At 42.7% G+C, this 15,972-nt stretch overlaps 1 protein-coding gene across 1 annotated transcript in view; it reads left to right on the plus strand.

The window, feature by feature from the left end:
• Positions 1–4,870: 4,870 nt before the first annotated feature.
• Positions 4,871–15,972, plus strand: part of DKK2 (dickkopf WNT signaling pathway inhibitor 2) — a 42,276-nt gene continuing 31,174 nt past the window's right edge. The window contains exon 1 of the mRNA XM_009885494.1: positions 4,871–5,469. Coding sequence (XP_009883796.1) covers positions 5,212–5,469 — 258 coding nt within the window. The 5' untranslated portion in view covers positions 4,871–5,211. The remainder of the gene's footprint in view (positions 5,470–15,972) is intronic.

The following is a 15,972-nucleotide window of genomic DNA, read 5'->3' on the forward strand; positions in this document are numbered from 1 at the left end:
TGAAAGATACATATTTCAAACATTAAATAAGAACCGAATACTTGCAGCTCACTGCTGTAGTTCTCAGTGTTGCAGCTGGAGGTCTCACTGGTGTTTCATGAACATTTGCCCTCGTGGCTGTTGAGCTTTGTGTGCGCGGGTTGTAACCAGCACAGCCTCTCCTTCTGCCTACTGGAAATCTGCAGGAGGGATTAGCAGTTAAAGCTGAGCATGGGAGTCTTCAAACAATCTGCCTCCCGAGTTACGGCATAAGTGCCCCCTCTGGAGGATCCCGGGAAGATTTGTGGTTATGGATGCAATGGTCAGGAGCAGGTTCGGTCTCTGCAATATGGTACTTGGCATGGTCAGTAGAAATCTCTCATCATGTGTTATGTAGCATTTGCCACTGACTGCTGTTTTTCGGGGTAATGCTGCTTCTATTATTCTGTATGGTGCGCTGCAAAACTTCGTTTTGGGCAAAAGGCTGCGTTGCTCTGAAGTGTTTGACTAACCACACACACAAAGTATGTGGGCCTTAGCTTCTCCAAGCTGGGCACCCAAACTTAGCGGTGAACTTAGTGCTAAACTCTCTTTCTGCCTGGTCTTCAGCAATGCAACAGCATCTCCTTAGTGCACTTCATGCACTTAAACACTGGGTTTTGTAGCTGGTTCCTCTGTTAGATTCTGGATGGCACTTAAGTATTTCAGAAGTTCTTGGTGTCTCTCAAAATCTAGGCTGTAGTGGTACACTCACAAATCAGAAAACCAGAGATGCTTCTTGGTATTTTTTCTCCATACCATCTTACCTGAGTAGATACTGTGAAATAAATCTGTGTCTTTAAAGGATGTAAGAGTTGCTGCAATGAGGAGCATAGGAAATCCACACCTAGGTTTGGAAGTCTGCATTTGATCAGTTTGAAGTACACAAGGTGTGGGCCGAATGCTACTTAGAAGTGGAAAAAAACCCCAACAACCAAATACTTGTTTCTCTACAAGTATATCTCTATATCATGCTTTTGTTAAGGAAAAAAAACACCTCCTCCCCAACACAGGTTTAGTGTTCTGTCCATCTACTTCTGATTTCTTCGGTCTTCACTGGCATGTTGGTCTGGCAGCAGTTGCCCTGCAGTGAAGTGGGTTGTTGCTTCCTCTGGAGGGAACTATCTGTCAGGGTAGCAAAGCAAAACCTGTTTCCACTTCCTCAGAGATGTTCCAAACTATCTTCCCTTCAGAGCAGTGATTTACAAGATAGGTCTTGCCCTGTTGGAAACACACTCACTTCCATTCCCACTAAATTTAAATTAATGTCTGGAAACTTAGTTGAATCCAGCTGACTGATGAACTTTGTATTTAGCTGAATCCGGACTGATTTGAAAAATTGAGTTTGGGCACCTGTTCTTAAATATCTGAAAAGCATTCCTCCCTGGTTTTCTGGAAATTTCTAGAGGTTATGAATATATGGGGACTTATTTACATCAAATGACTTGGAATGTGGCTTTCTTTTTATTAAGTACTAAATATTCATAGATATATATTTAATTAATTTAGACAGTCTACTTACAGTCTGGTCCTTTAGGTCCAGTGTGCCCCTCTTCAATACCACACATGTCCATTTATTTCAAGAAGAGCTGAATGATACTTGCATGAGGCCACCATATTGTGTTTTTTATTGTCATGGATTCTCTTTGCATGTCTCATCAGTTTATTTTGTTCTCTTTGTAATCCTCTCTTATTCAAAGCGACTCTGGTGGAGAACACTCCAGCAATGACTTAAAAATTTCTGTTCCTTCCTGTGTAAGAGAAACACAGGTGGATATTTTTTGTGCCTTTTTTTTTTAAAAGAGTATCTGTCACACAATATGCCAATTTATAGCCCTTAGTGAAGCAAAAGACAAGTGGGTGGAGGTATTCTTGAGTGCACGCAAGACAGAACATCCAAAAAAGTTATAATTTGAAGGGGGCTGCTATTGCTGTCACCAAAGCTAACAAACAAGTTAGTTAATAGATATAGAGCCCAGTGAAATATACCATAAATTCTGCATTATATAAAGCATTTTGGAGAAGTGTGAATTAACACAGCCTCCCATATGTTTTGATCAATAGTCCAGACCCACCTATAATTTTATCAAATGTCTTAGGGGTGAGAAAAACGGCATTTTGCTTGTGCAATTTTTGTGGTAATCTTGCAAAACCTACTAACTCGATATTTTTACAAATTTGGTACCGTCCATGAAGCAGGACAGATCAGAGCTAAGGCTCCATGGTGGCATACATGGAGAACAGCAGGAAGAGAGATGTGAATTGTAACTCAAGTGTTCTCTGCAGTGTATTTATCCCCAGCAAGAAAACAAAATGTGACTGGGGCAGTCCATGGTAATAGGAAGAGGAAATGCAGGATTGACTTGTTATTAGAAATCAGGGAACCGTTACCAGTTTGCGTTTCCCCATCTCAGCTTGATCCTGCGTGAATGGGTGAGTGGACGTCAGCACTCCTGTGTTTGTGCGCGAGGCTGCCTATGCACGTGTCTACACACACTGCATATGTACATCTGAGGAGACTGCATGTTTCTCCGTGGCTGTGATTTTACCCATTTTGTGTGTGTGTGTAGTATTTATATGGTGCTCGGCCAACTTTCTATGAAATTATTTGTTAGAGCTTTTCCTGTGGACCCGATGGCCATTTGCTTTTGGGTTTGGGAGGGGTGAAACACCAGGAGGGGGCTGCATGTCCGAAACAGTCAAAAAGGACTGGCTTTTATCAGTTTCTTGTGAAATTGCATATTGGTTTCCAGTCTTTTACAAACATTTCCTTACAAACGCCTTCAGGAACTGTCAGGGATGAAGAATTTATTTAAGGCTGCATAAAGATGGAACAAGGAAATGCTGTGAAGAAGGCAAACATTGGGGGTTTTTTGGTTGGTTTTTTTTTTTTCTTAACCCAATTTTCTAAAATCAAGTGCTAATAAAACTGCTTCCAAGTCCAAAATCAGTAAATGTGAGCTTATATGAAGCCCGAGTCAGAGCAAATACCATGCTCTGTAGAACAGTTTAAAATCCAGTCTTGGGGGTTGATACATCATTTCAGTTGTTACTTCAAAAAAAAAAATCAACCTTCCCTGTGAGGTGGGATTAAATCCTCCCAGACAATTCTAAGGTTTGAGCTGTGGAAAAAGATTTAAATTAATCTACTCTTTACACGATGCTCTGTTTTAACACAGTACAAGCCCTAACACTAGGACACACTGCTAGCAGTCATGTGTCAATAGATAGACAGTATTTAAAAAAACTTACCCAAGGTGGTATGGCTCATGGAGTACTACCTGCCCAGAGCTCCGATGCCCCAGGAGGGCTTCTGCTCACTGTGAGCAGGAACATTGAGGGCCAAAAGAGTGCCCCACTCCTCCCTGGTATTTCTTGCCTTAGCAGCCTCCTTTTGCACAGCTGTTAATTTAGAAGAAATGAAATTTCAGGTGCACATTTCTCCTTCAACCCAACTGCTGTGTAAAGAGGGAGAGTAACTGGAAAGGATTGATATGTAAGAGGAGGGGATGCCTCCGGAGAGGGGAAAACTCCGTACTGTTGCCAGCCAAGGTAGTGTTCGTACATGCACACGTGGGACAGCGAGACAGCTGCTCCTCTCACCCTCTTTTGTTCCTTCCACCCCACTTTCACATGTCTATGGGAACGAGAAAGGCTTGTAGCTGCTCCACTGTGGTACTCAAGCGCGCCCCATGGTGATCTCTGCACTAAATCTTTGGCAGGTTAACAGGGGAAAGAGAAGAGCTGTGTTTATCCCGGTTCTCCTAATTTTGAGCTTGGTGTCCCCGTTTACCTTCCTTTTCCTGAAACACGGTGTTTTGGTGCTGCGGCAGGGAGATGTGAGTGCCTCTGAGCGTGTGGGTGTAGTTAGTAGCACCTGGGTGTTTCACAGCAAGTGGATGTGTGCTCGTGGCAAGGACATAGAGAAGATGAAGACAAAATAAGTCTCTCGGGCTCCTCGTGGCACAATGGCACTGGGGAGTGTCACATTTAGGAGCAGTGCAGCATCAGTAGCTGGACATGTTCTGTACCAGGGCAGTGGACTTTGCAGGCTCGGGCGTGAGGTTTGGCAGGGTTTGCGTGCCAGCCGTGCGCTTTCACAGCACTGCAGGACTAACGTGCTTTGCACTTCCACGCGTTTTGGGGAGCAGGAGCACCTCGACGCACACTTCAGCTTGGCAGCACGCTTTGGGGAACCCGTGTGGCAAAGCCTGCCGGCGGCCGTCCCCTTTGGCCAGACTTGACCTCCACCTCTGGGCTGGACACCGGGGTGGCAGCGAGGTGCAGGCGACAGCGTGGCATGCGTGTCCGGAGCCGTGCGTGGCCGTGCTGCGTCCCCCACCCCCCGACCCGGGCAGACCCCGGCCGGAGAGAGGGGAAAGCCGCCCGGCTGGGGAGAGGGCGGCCTCCGGGGAGGTGGGAGGCGGGTGGGGGGATGGAGGGGGCGAGAGTCGCTGCGCGGCGCGTCCCAGCGCTGGGCTGGGAGCGGAGGGGAGGGACACCCGCTGCCGGGGGACACAGCCCCGGGGCTCCCCCCGCCCCGCACCGCCCGGGCTGGAGGAGAAGGAGGAAGAAGAAGAAACCGGGTGCTTTCACTCCTGCTGGCTGCAAAGGCTGAGGCGAAAGACAGAAAAAGGAGGAGGGGAATAAAAAGTAAAGAGAGGGGGAGAGAGAGAGAGTGAAAGAAAACTAAGCCCAGCTTTTGCCGGTGCTGCTTGGATTGGATCTGGTTTGAGTTTCCTCTCTGCTGGCTTGTGCAGCAAGAGAGGAGGAGTGGGGGGAAGTAACTCACTCACTCACTCAGTCTTCCTCTGAAGCTCAAGCAAACGTGCTGGTGACTGCACTGGTGGGGAGCTGCCCTGGGTGCAGTTGCCTCGTAGCTTATTGCGCTCAGTCACTAAAGAATTGCCTGGACTTCTCGAGGACCTGGAGGAAAAAGCCATCGCTTCACAGACCTGATAGTTGCTCAGTGCCGATAGACTTGACACGTTTTTTTACCTAGGGGATTCTGTTTTATTATTATTTTTCTCCTGTGTCTCTCAGAACAGCAGTTCCTTGAGTGCGTGGCATTGAAATCCATTGCTTTGTGAACAACTTTGGGAAATATTTTGAAAAACTTTTTTTTCCTCTCTTTTCTTTGCCTAAAAAAAAAAAAAAAGGGAAAAAAGATAATCCTTTTTGGGGGGAGGGGAGATGATCGTGCTCATGTGGAATAAGTGCTGCTGCTGTCTCCTCTTACTAGCCGCGGTCCTGATGGTGGAGAGCTCCCAGCTAGACAGCTCCAGCTCCAAGGTGAACTCCATCAAGTCCACCCTGATGGGGGAGGCTCCAACTCAGGCAACCAACAGATCTGCAGTCATCCACCAGGGACTGACGCTTGCTAGCAGTAAGAAGGGCAAAATGCTAGAGCAGATGGGAAAACCTCCCAAGCACTATCACCGGCAAGGCGAGGTAGGACATTGCTTCATTGCTCAAGTGTCTGTCTGTCTTCGTGCTATATGCAAATAATTGCTAGTCCTCCCCTCACGTTGTTTCCAAAGCTTTACTGTGTTAAATTAATTAATTTGCTTCATGGGGTTGTCTGAGACAACATCATGTCATAATTGATGTTAAGAACTGTGCACGTAGGAGTTGGAAGGCTTTAAACCTTTCACTTTTCTCTGTAGGATTAATAACTGATAGAAGAAAGAGTAAGCTAAAAAATATCTTCTTCAGCATTTCTTTGTTTGATTCCTTCAAGGCGGTGCTAGAAGGAAAGGAAGAAATTTCTTGTTAACTCTCAGACACTAAATGAATTGAATTTGAATAGGTGAGGAAAATTCGAGCATGAAGTAAAAACTGTGTTTACAGTGGTGAAACAACCTTGGTTTTAAAAATCCTACCTAGCAAGTTGATCTCTGATACCTTTCTCCGTCGTGAGAATAAAAAAGCATGCTGTTCCAGCGGTATCGTTTAGGGCACATTTGTTTGCTTAATATGGCAGAAAACAAATTCTAGGTTTCTTGTCCAGATACACTCCAGTGGTTGTGGAAGTTTTCTTTGGTTATGTCCATTTGAGATAAGCGGGGAGTAACAGCCCTGAATATGAAGTTTGAGTGTAAGGAAGAAAGAAAAGGTTATAGAAACTTATGAAAAAAAGACCCCGACTTGCTTATGCAGTCATCTTTCCTCTCTGCCCTGCTTGGAAACTTGGAAGTCTGATAGCAAATTACCCTCACTCAACTGTCTTTGTTGTAAACTATAAAGCAACATTTTAAGCCATCAGTTCTCTACTGCTCTATCAAGTCTCAACTTGGATGGTATGAATGTTGCGCATTGGGGTGTTGAAGGAGGTAGACTTCTTCAGAAAATATAGATTTTACGCTATTGGGTACTGTTAGTACCTCCAAATACGGCTGCTTTTCATAAGCCACAAACAGTGTAGCAGCAAGGGAGCTGCCAACATTCAGCACTAAAAAGGCAAAATACTGAATGCTTGAAGGGTCTGTATCTTGCCTACATTTTCCTTAGAGCAGCAGAGAAGATGCAAATTCAAGCAGTCTGCTGAACTTGCTGAAGTGTTTCACATCAGCTTCCTAATAATTGAATGTTATCATTTGGTTTTGTGTGCAGGCATAACAGTAGTGGTAGTTTTGGTTTTTGCATGTGAGAAAATGGTTTTTAAACACCTTCAAGCTTTCCCAAGGTCCCTCTCCTTACCTCTGAGTGAAGTTTAGTAACAGATGCTGTGCTGAAGTTTTATATTACTAAAGCACTGTGCTCTTTCCTTGTGCACATTGTAATAATTACTATGTTAAATCACCTGGAGGAGATACAGGAGCATGATACACTTTCTTGGGTTTTCTTTTGTTTTCTGTGTATTCACAAAAAGTCAATATGTAGGACCTATTTTCCCACTGCGTGTTATCTCAGTCTCATGAGTTTCAGTGAGAGTACTTGCGGGGTTGCGCTGTACAGCCCCAAACACGATATGTAATTTTTCCCTTTTGGGGAAGTCTTGACACCTTTCCCTATGTACAACATCCTTAGCACTTCAATGTGTAGTCAGCACAATGTTGAGAATGATTGATTATAATTCACCCAGTTCCTGGAAAACAAGTCGAACTGCCCCCCGGTTGCATTTGCAAGATTTGCCCCTTATTTGCCAACCTGGTTTGTTTGCTGGGGACTTCTAGTTACTGGCATGAACTGGCAAGGTGCACTTCAAGTCACAGACGACACTGCAAGTATCTGTAATGATAGAAGAGGTGGCACGCACGTTAAGATGTCCTGTTTGTAGCACAAGCAAAGACCCCTGGAGAGACAGTGACTTTGGCTCCCAGGAGCAAAGCGTGACCTCCCGTCAAGGGCTGTCGCTGCTGATTTCACCCTCTCTCGCTGGTACTCTGTCCCCGGCTCCTGCGCCATGTCACGCAGATGTCTAGTCCATGAAAACGACTCAGATTTGCTACCAATAATCTTACATGTTACTTTGGGCCATCTGCAGGAAGCAACACAATTAACACAGAATTGCAGTAAAAAGAAGAAAGGGGGAAAAAAAAAGTTACTTTTGTGATAATGCTTCATCTTTGGCAATAATGCCAGTTGCAGGTTTGGTAAGCTGCTGCGTTTTCTAGCAGTGGTGTCACACATCTCCACCAATTAAGACGTGACATTTTCAAAATTTTTTTTAAAGTACTCCTCAGCAGGTTAGTACTTGATTTGTTTGGATTACGGGACTTTGTGCTGAAGTTTTGCGTGCCATTTACTAGAAGAACGGGCCTATGCTTTTATTTCTAAAACAATCTGTTGCATTAGTGGAATTTATAATATGTAAGTAGGGGTACCTTTTATATCTTGGTAACATTAAATGGTGAGTTGAGTGTCCTGTTTACAACTAGGAAATAGTTTTAGTAAGGACCAATGATATACAGCTTAAAGGAAAACTAATAGAATTTTGCTGTTGCAGTTGTGACAGCTCTGGCCTGTGTATTCAACTCTCTGCAGATACACATAGTGGAAATCAGAGGACTCTTACCAAAACTGACAAAAGAACCATCAGCCAGCAACCTATTTACTTATTCAGCTTGGTATACTAATGTACTTTCAGAACGTTTCTTTAATATGTTAATGTAACATTTTCAATTATGTTAATTCTCACGACTAGGAGCAACTTGGGAGTCTTTAATCAGCAGTAAATCAACGGATACAATAGTTCATGGCTTATCGGGAGTGTTGATGTACTTCAGCTGGTAGTTAGTGCTTCTGCCCAGAAAGGGAAGATCCAGTGCTCCTTTGTCAGGCAAAGTTCCAGTTCAAATTAATGAGAATACTCGCATGAGCAAAGCAAGCTGACCCAGCTTGCTGGAGGGACTGGTGGGGCAAATGTGGATTTTAGTAAGACTTATATTTTTATGTCTTTCTGAGGAATATTATTTATTTTGTGTTCTTATTCCCTTTACTGCCTTGGATCAGCAGAGAATGAGAAGCACTGACGTGCTAAATCGGTGAGATTTCACTGTCTTCACTGTTCTTCATTATCACTCCTGTTTTCCCCTTTCTGCAAACTGTTAATGTTTTTTCCAATTTCACAGAGAATCGGAAAATATTTACAGCGTTTGCACAAGGGAAAAATATGCTCAGAAATAGGAACGTACAGTACATGTTAGACTACATTACTTTTTTGAGGGTCAGTACTACATACTGTCTGCTATCAATTTCGTTTCAAAACTTGATTTAGAAAAATGACTTCTAGGAACAGTAGCCTCTCTAGGAAATTGTTCTGGACATATAATTTATCTAAATAAATGCAATACAGTGAATAGAGTCCTAAATTAAAAAGGCCAGATTAGCAATGACGTAGATTAAGTTTTCTGCATGTTAGATACAGCTTCCGCTGTGTTAGGGCAAGCTCTCCTGTGTGATGGCTCTTGCTCAATTATAGGGATGCAACTTGAAAGGGAAAATCTCATGTATCATAGCTGTGATTGAAAGGCATAGCTGTTCCATAGGTTCATGGATGATGGTAGTGTAGCCTCTTTAATTTACTATCTTTTTTTTTTTTTTTTACTTCTTGCCTCTGGGTTATAGTCCCCTCTTTAATGATCTGGTAGGCTGAGACCTACCAAACTTTATTTCCAGCCATTTTCCTTCTTTAATCTGTGGGTGCTATTATCTTCTGCCCTTTTCAAATCCTGGCCACAAGCCATTGCTTCAGCTCTTTCCCCAGCAAGTTGTGTCTGTCTTTCCCTTTGCTGCTGTGTAGCTGGTTGGGTTTGTGCTTCCCACTGGGACCGTCCCTCCCACTTCCCCCACGCACATGATGGGAGCAGCAGCAACGAAGGAAAGAACTGGGACAGCCAAGAGGGGACTGGCACAACTGTGGGGCTGCATAAGAGATAATGCAGTCTGGAAAAAGGAGAGAGGAGTGAAAAGCTGGGAAAAGTTTTAACACTGCAGAGGCACGATTGACAGATACCAGCTACGCCTTTGTATTCCAAATGTACTCAGTTTAATTTTAATTTTTTTTTTTTTAAACTCTGTCACAGCTTGAGCTAAGAGGCTTGAGACCACAGAAGCCAAACCAAAATGTCATTAATGCAAATGGCTAAGTTGACACTGATCTCATACCTATCTGCGCATGGACATACATGTGTTTCTTGAACAGGACAGAGTTACCCACAAGGACTTGCTAGAAAATGCTTGGATGATGCTTTGTAGCAAGTAAAACAGCATGAGATGTAGTAATTGACTGCAGCGCCCTGAGAATGTTACAATAAAATGTACCAAAGACACCAAAAATGTAACCACAATATCTTGAATAGCTCTCAACCAAGACAGTATAAACTATTTCTTCATGGGATTAAAAATAAATTAATTACAATACTTAGAAATTACATCCAGCAATGGCTTGCCCTTTTTTTTTTTTTTTTAAGGTAAAAAAAATAATACTGAATTGCTAAATCTGCAGAGGTCACCAGAGAATGTGTTCTTTGCTCTTGCTGTTTGCTGTTAGGAATCTGGGAGACATACTGGTTTACTGGCAGCAGTCTTGCTAAATAGCTGAATGGCTTGTCTCTTGATTGCAAAAATGGGATGCAGAGTATTATCTCCTTCCTGGGTCATGCTTCATGTCCCCTTCAATTTGTTATTATTATTTGACTTCTTAATATAGAGCAAAAGCTCCTATAAAGCGGCTTTACTGCAACTATTTCCTATTAATGTTGTAACAATGCCTAGAAAACTTCCAGGGCTGATGTGCTATCGGGTGTGCAAATACTTAGGAAGAGTTTCTGTCTGTCAGAGTCTAAGGACAACACAAAAGATGATGAAGCATGGTTACATTTTGCTCTCAGAAAAATGAGTCTGATTAACTCATTATGTTTGATTAACTTATGCTTTGCAGATGCAAATATAGCACAAGTTTAATTTTGATTTTAATTATCTCAACACCGGATGTATCTTGCAAGCGCTTCATATCTCATGGTTTGTCAGTTGAGCCTTTGGTCCTTTTACAGTTGTACTTACAAATGCCTCACCCTGGAAATGTCGTTCAGGAGGAATTTAACTCCGCAAAGGAGGAGCCCCATAAAGCTCCTGCTTCTGTTTGGTTTTCAAGCATTGCTTTCCTCTTTGGATTTTGTGTATCTGAGAATTTTTTTTAAGTGTATCCAAAAAAGTTTAAGGTATACGTACAAATGTTAATTTGGAGAACACCTTCAAAGCAGAGACCTTCCCTTCCCGCTCAGGCTTGCAGAAGTCCCTGCCAAGCTCATGCAACCCCTACACGTACACATTGGTCGTCGCTGGCAAGAGTCGGGGTGCAATGGGCCAGGCTTGGAGCCAACAGCCCCCACTTGGCCCATGGTTGGCAGATGGCTTGTCACCATGTCCTGCCACGGTGCTGGGCAGCTTTGTGTCAGTGTTGGCACTGCAGTCATGACATATTTATGACAGATCTGAGGAGGTGAAGGTTGTATGACACTACAGGAATGGGGAAGAAAAACAGAAGCCGCCTCTCTGCTTTTCCCGCATCTGTAAAACTCCAAGTGTATTTAGATTTTTGTGTTTATGTACTTATTTATTTTAGAGAACTGATGATATTTCTTTGGAAATCTTTCTCTTTCACTGCTATGTTCTAGGCTGTGTTTCTGGTACCTTTAGGTTGAAACCAGCTTCTATAAGCTTCATATCCATGTATGTGAAAGGCCCATAAAAAAGCCAAGATGGTCATAAGTTTTTTTACTTCTTTAAAATTGATTTTACCTGCAAAAATCTTTATTTTTATTAGAGAACATGAATATTCATAACTTCTCTTTTGATCAAGTATAGGATGCATAACAACCATATGTGTCCCCAAACCATCACTTCTTCGGTATAGTTTTTTCTCTTGTTGATTGAAGGCAGATTTATTTTAATGGAACACTTCATTAACACAAAGCAATTTTCAAATTGCAATGAAATGTGAAAATAGGTGAATTTGTGATATTCCAAGCTCATTGCAGAATCCTTTGCTCTAGAATGAACTACAGAAAGTAGTGTTAGAGAGAGAGAGATGGTATAAAAGGATTCATATGGTCATAATAAGTGCCCAAACCACAGCAGTTTACAAATACATTAATGAGTTTTGTTCATCTTAGTTACAGTTTTCTTGGGATTGGCCCTAAATCCATCTATGATTTATACATTTGTGTTCAAACTTGAGTTACGAAGATGAATGGATATAAACACACAGTGGGAACGTGGAGTTCACTCATATTGCAGCTATTCTGTTCTTACTAAAGGAAAGATGGGGGTAATGCTACAAAAAAAAAGAAAAAAAGTTTAAGAGTTGTTGTTTTTTTCCCCCCTCAAAGCGCATAAGCACACAGTTCAGCCCCTTGGGACTTTCTTAAAGCTAAGCTTTGATATGATTGAATTTTCATATGCACAGTAATGAATCTTGGAGACATGCATGTTGCACATGTGTAGTGCAAATGGCACTGGTTTAGCATTTTTAGCAGTGAGCGAAGGTGGACTGTTCTGCACATGCTCGGGAATGAGGTGTTGCTTCACTCTGCAAGCCCTTGGCCTCATTCTCTGTGCATCATGTAAGTGTGAACCAGGCTATGCATGCTTTTAAAAGCATACTTATCGGTACAGTGAATGAGAGGACAGCGTTCAGTTCTACGCGTTTTGGCAGCTTGTGCTGAGCGAAGCAGTGACTTGCTGTCAGTGTGATCTCCTCCCTGCAAGTCTGAAATGTGTAAAGCGGAGATCTCTTAAAAGGCATTGCAAACAGAGTATGTTTATGTTGCAGCAGGAAACTTTTATTCTTGGAATCTCATTCTTAACTAGAGCGGCACGGGCACGGCACCATGGAAAGAAATGCATCTGATGGGAGGAAAAGCTCCTTTGTTTTTCCTTTTGCATAGAGCAGGGTAGTTGCCAGAATTGTTCCTTTTGTTCTATGTTCTTACAGAAAATGGTGCACCTATTCTTGACAGCCTGTAAAGATCCTAAAGCTGAATGTTTTGGTGTAAAACCAGGTCTCTGGAAAGGAGTGGAGAAAACAGTATGTAAAACCAGTAACAGAAATGCAAAATGTTAAGCCCAACTAATAAAGAAAAAAAAAAGAGAAAAAAGATACTGACAGATGTGCTACCATCTTGTATTTAACATTTTTGCTTTCATGTGACTTTCTCCCCTCTTTTCAGTTTTTTTTTTTTTTTCCAGCAAAACTCTAGTGTTTCATGAAGTACAGCCACGGTAGTCTGGATGGCCAGTATTCATGTCAAGTCAAAAGAAGCCATAGAAATCTAGGTCCTGTGTTTAAGTGGGGCTTGGGTCCCATCTCAGATAGCTTAGGTTGTTTCCTAAAGTCAATACTGAAAATAGATTTTGGGCTTCCCAATGCTGCAAGTTCTTAGGAAGACTCCACCTGCCACCCGCTCTTACAGCTAGATTTACTGCTGTGCCGGAGTGCTTTCCCTGATTTTCTTACCGTAGGTGTGTTCATGTGGAGTATAACACAGAGGTACTTTGGCTTATATGGTTTCTGTTCAGGGGGAGTTTTTATAGTGCATGGGTTTAAAAGGAGAAAAGCCTCTGTCCAAGATGACATAGAGCTGCAAGCAAGAGATGCTGTTCGGGAGCCTTGGGCTTGGTAGACAGTTTGTCTTTGCAGTGTATCTTCAGTAGCAGCTGAGTGAAAAATGGCCAAATGAAGCTTCTGTTGGCTTGACCTGGCAGGGCTAGTACAGACTGCAGAACTTGCCATATTTCTTTGTTTCTTCTGTTTTGGTTTGAAAATGGGAGAGCAGAGCCTGCCTCCCATCCATTTCATTGTGAGTTTCCTGGGAGACTCAGGATCCTGTTTTCTATCTTAAAAAAGAAAAGTTTGTGTTTCTCTCTGTCTTGTGGGGCATTAGCTTGTCCAGGACACAGAGACTGAACTGTGAGTCTCCTATTTCTCCTCTTTGGTAGGAGGAGTACTGGGTGGATACTTAACTTTATTTTTCAATCATCATCTCCCCTGTCATTCTTCAGGTGGGAGGGAAGGAGAGAGATGTCAAATGGCCATCTCCTCGTTTAGAGGTAGAGAGGACAAATGCATTCCTTACCAAAGAAAGAGTTACCAATTGTGATTTAATAGTTGACATATAGCTTACACATATAGAGACACCATATGGTGAGTAACGTGAAGGGATAATAATAATGGAAGGAGCAGAAGGGAAGAAAAAGCTGGCTACTATCCTGTGTTTGCATCAGGGAAGAGGATGACTGGCAGGCTAGAGAAGGAGGCATGGCTGGTGTGTTATCTGATGATAAATTCATGAGTGTTTACAGAGATAAACAGCCTGGCATCATTATTTTTCTCTTTGTGGGGGGATTATCTCATTAACTCCTTGGGATGATGGGAGCCACCAAGTAAATGTGAAGACTGTTTCGTGTTTAGCATAGCCTGGAAGTTTTACCAGGCTTGTCATTCTTAAATTTTAAATTTCAGTTTGTCATCTACTCGGGTAGTAATAATGATGCCATCTAACCCGCATCTAACATGCTGTAATGGGTGAGTTTAACACTACAGTGTTGCCCAGTGAGACTGGAAGTAGTTTTTCTCAGTTCCCGTTACTCCCAACAAAGCTAAATTGGCACTGTATATTATTGATAATAATAAGTAGTGTATAATATTCATAACCAACTCCTGTGATGGGGAGAGAGAATGGGTGTGGGTCAGAACTGAAGAATGAAAATCCTGGGAGCCGTGGGAGGACCGGGAAATCAGGAAGTTGCCGTCCTTTCTCCATACCTTCTCCAGGGTGGAGCCAAGCGTTGATGCTACCTCATGTGTCATCTTAGGAGCAATGAGAAAAACTGCCTATCAAAAGTTAGGCTTAAAAGTCTGCTTTTGGTGGAGGGCCTAAACTACTTAGCTGTATAAAATGTTTTTGTAATTGTTTGAATAAATACAGGGCTTTAAAAATGCTCTTCAGGAATGCTTGTAAACTTCTGTGCTTGGTTTTGTCCCCGTTGCTATCTTCCAGACATCCCACTCCTCGACAAGGAAATGGCTTTTTAACAAGAAGAATCCTCTGGAAATTAGTTTCTGAGGGGGTCCTTGCCACAGCAGCTGCAACAAATTGCAACTGAACTTCAGTCCCAATTGTTTTTTATTGCTAAAAGGATAAGTGACCAAGTGAACACTTGTATGATAGCTTTGCGACAATTTATTAAGTATCAAATTGTAGTGTGTGGTGTTGTCTAACCAGAAGATTAACATTTTCTCTGTGGAGGGAAATTTCTCTCAGACTTTGTACCAGTGCTTAAGCTGAAAGAGTCTGGGGAAGACTTGCCGATCCCAAACTGTCCTGTGGTTAGGCCGACTTAAGGTTTTCCTTCCACTGAGACCTCAGCGCTGGGGCCTGGCCATTGATGTCAGTGCAAGCAGAGTATAACCGGCACAAGGAGACAGACGAAAAGAGAAGTCATGGCACGGCAGTCTAATGCATTCTGATCCGCTCCCCGCTGTGTAAACAAGTCTCCGGGGGGCATTTTCTGAGCAAGTTGGTTTCGAGTAGCAGCATAGCTTTAGAATAGCTCATATTATGCTAACTGTGAAGCATTTTTGGCAGGGTTTTCCAAATGAGTAACACGGAGTCCAGGGAGGTCAAGGAAGGATGGAGCAAAACCTTGAGATGGTACAGGCTACTTCCTTGCGTCTCTGAGCAGGGTTTGGCAGCTGGAAAGGAGTCGCAGGTCTGCTTGCCTTCCCCTCAGCCGTTCTGCTCCAACCCCGGGGTCAGCAGGGAGGATAAGGAAGACTCTGTTCCTTCATTTCTCTGGGGAAGTGACTAGAATGGGAAAGAAGGTGCATCTTTTATTACATGGGAAATAGAAGGTTCTACGTTTTGGTGTTGCACAAATACATACAATGTGCTAAAAAGTGCAAAATTTTGTAAGGATTTCAGAGGTAGGAACTCAGGCTTTCTTAACCTATGTGTTTGTCTATATACATATGAAAATCTTGGTTTAAGGATTATCTGAACAACAGTGGCAGACAGAGATAAATCGTAAATTAAAATGCATTATTATTGTGATTATGATTGAAAATGCATGAGCTTTTTTTATCTTTGGATTTCACTGGAAGTGTAGAAGAAACAACTGGCTGGAGTGCTGAAGTGGGATGGTTATCAGGTGGCTGGAAGAATGAGTTTGAAAATCAAAGTTTCATGTTTAGCTTTGCCCCACTTGCTTTCCTGATTTGCCAAACTGGGAAGCACATATTTGGCCCTGTGCTTGACAGAGACTTTGGATGGCTTTGTTAAAAAACTTTTGTAACGTGTTTAAAGACCTTCATGCATGGAGATGCCTGATAGGCAGATGATGTTCATTTGAAATGCAATGTCTGTTACTGGTGCACTTCAATGAACTCAGGTTATGGAAGGTTTAAGTACCAGGCAGCAAAACTAGAGACACTCCTCAGCTACTGGGAAA

The sequence above is a fragment of the Charadrius vociferus genome, unplaced genomic scaffold, assembly GCF_000708025.1.
Source record: "Charadrius vociferus isolate BGI_N301 unplaced genomic scaffold, ASM70802v2 scaffold55, whole genome shotgun sequence".
Taxonomy (NCBI): Eukaryota; Metazoa; Chordata; class Aves; order Charadriiformes; family Charadriidae; genus Charadrius; species Charadrius vociferus.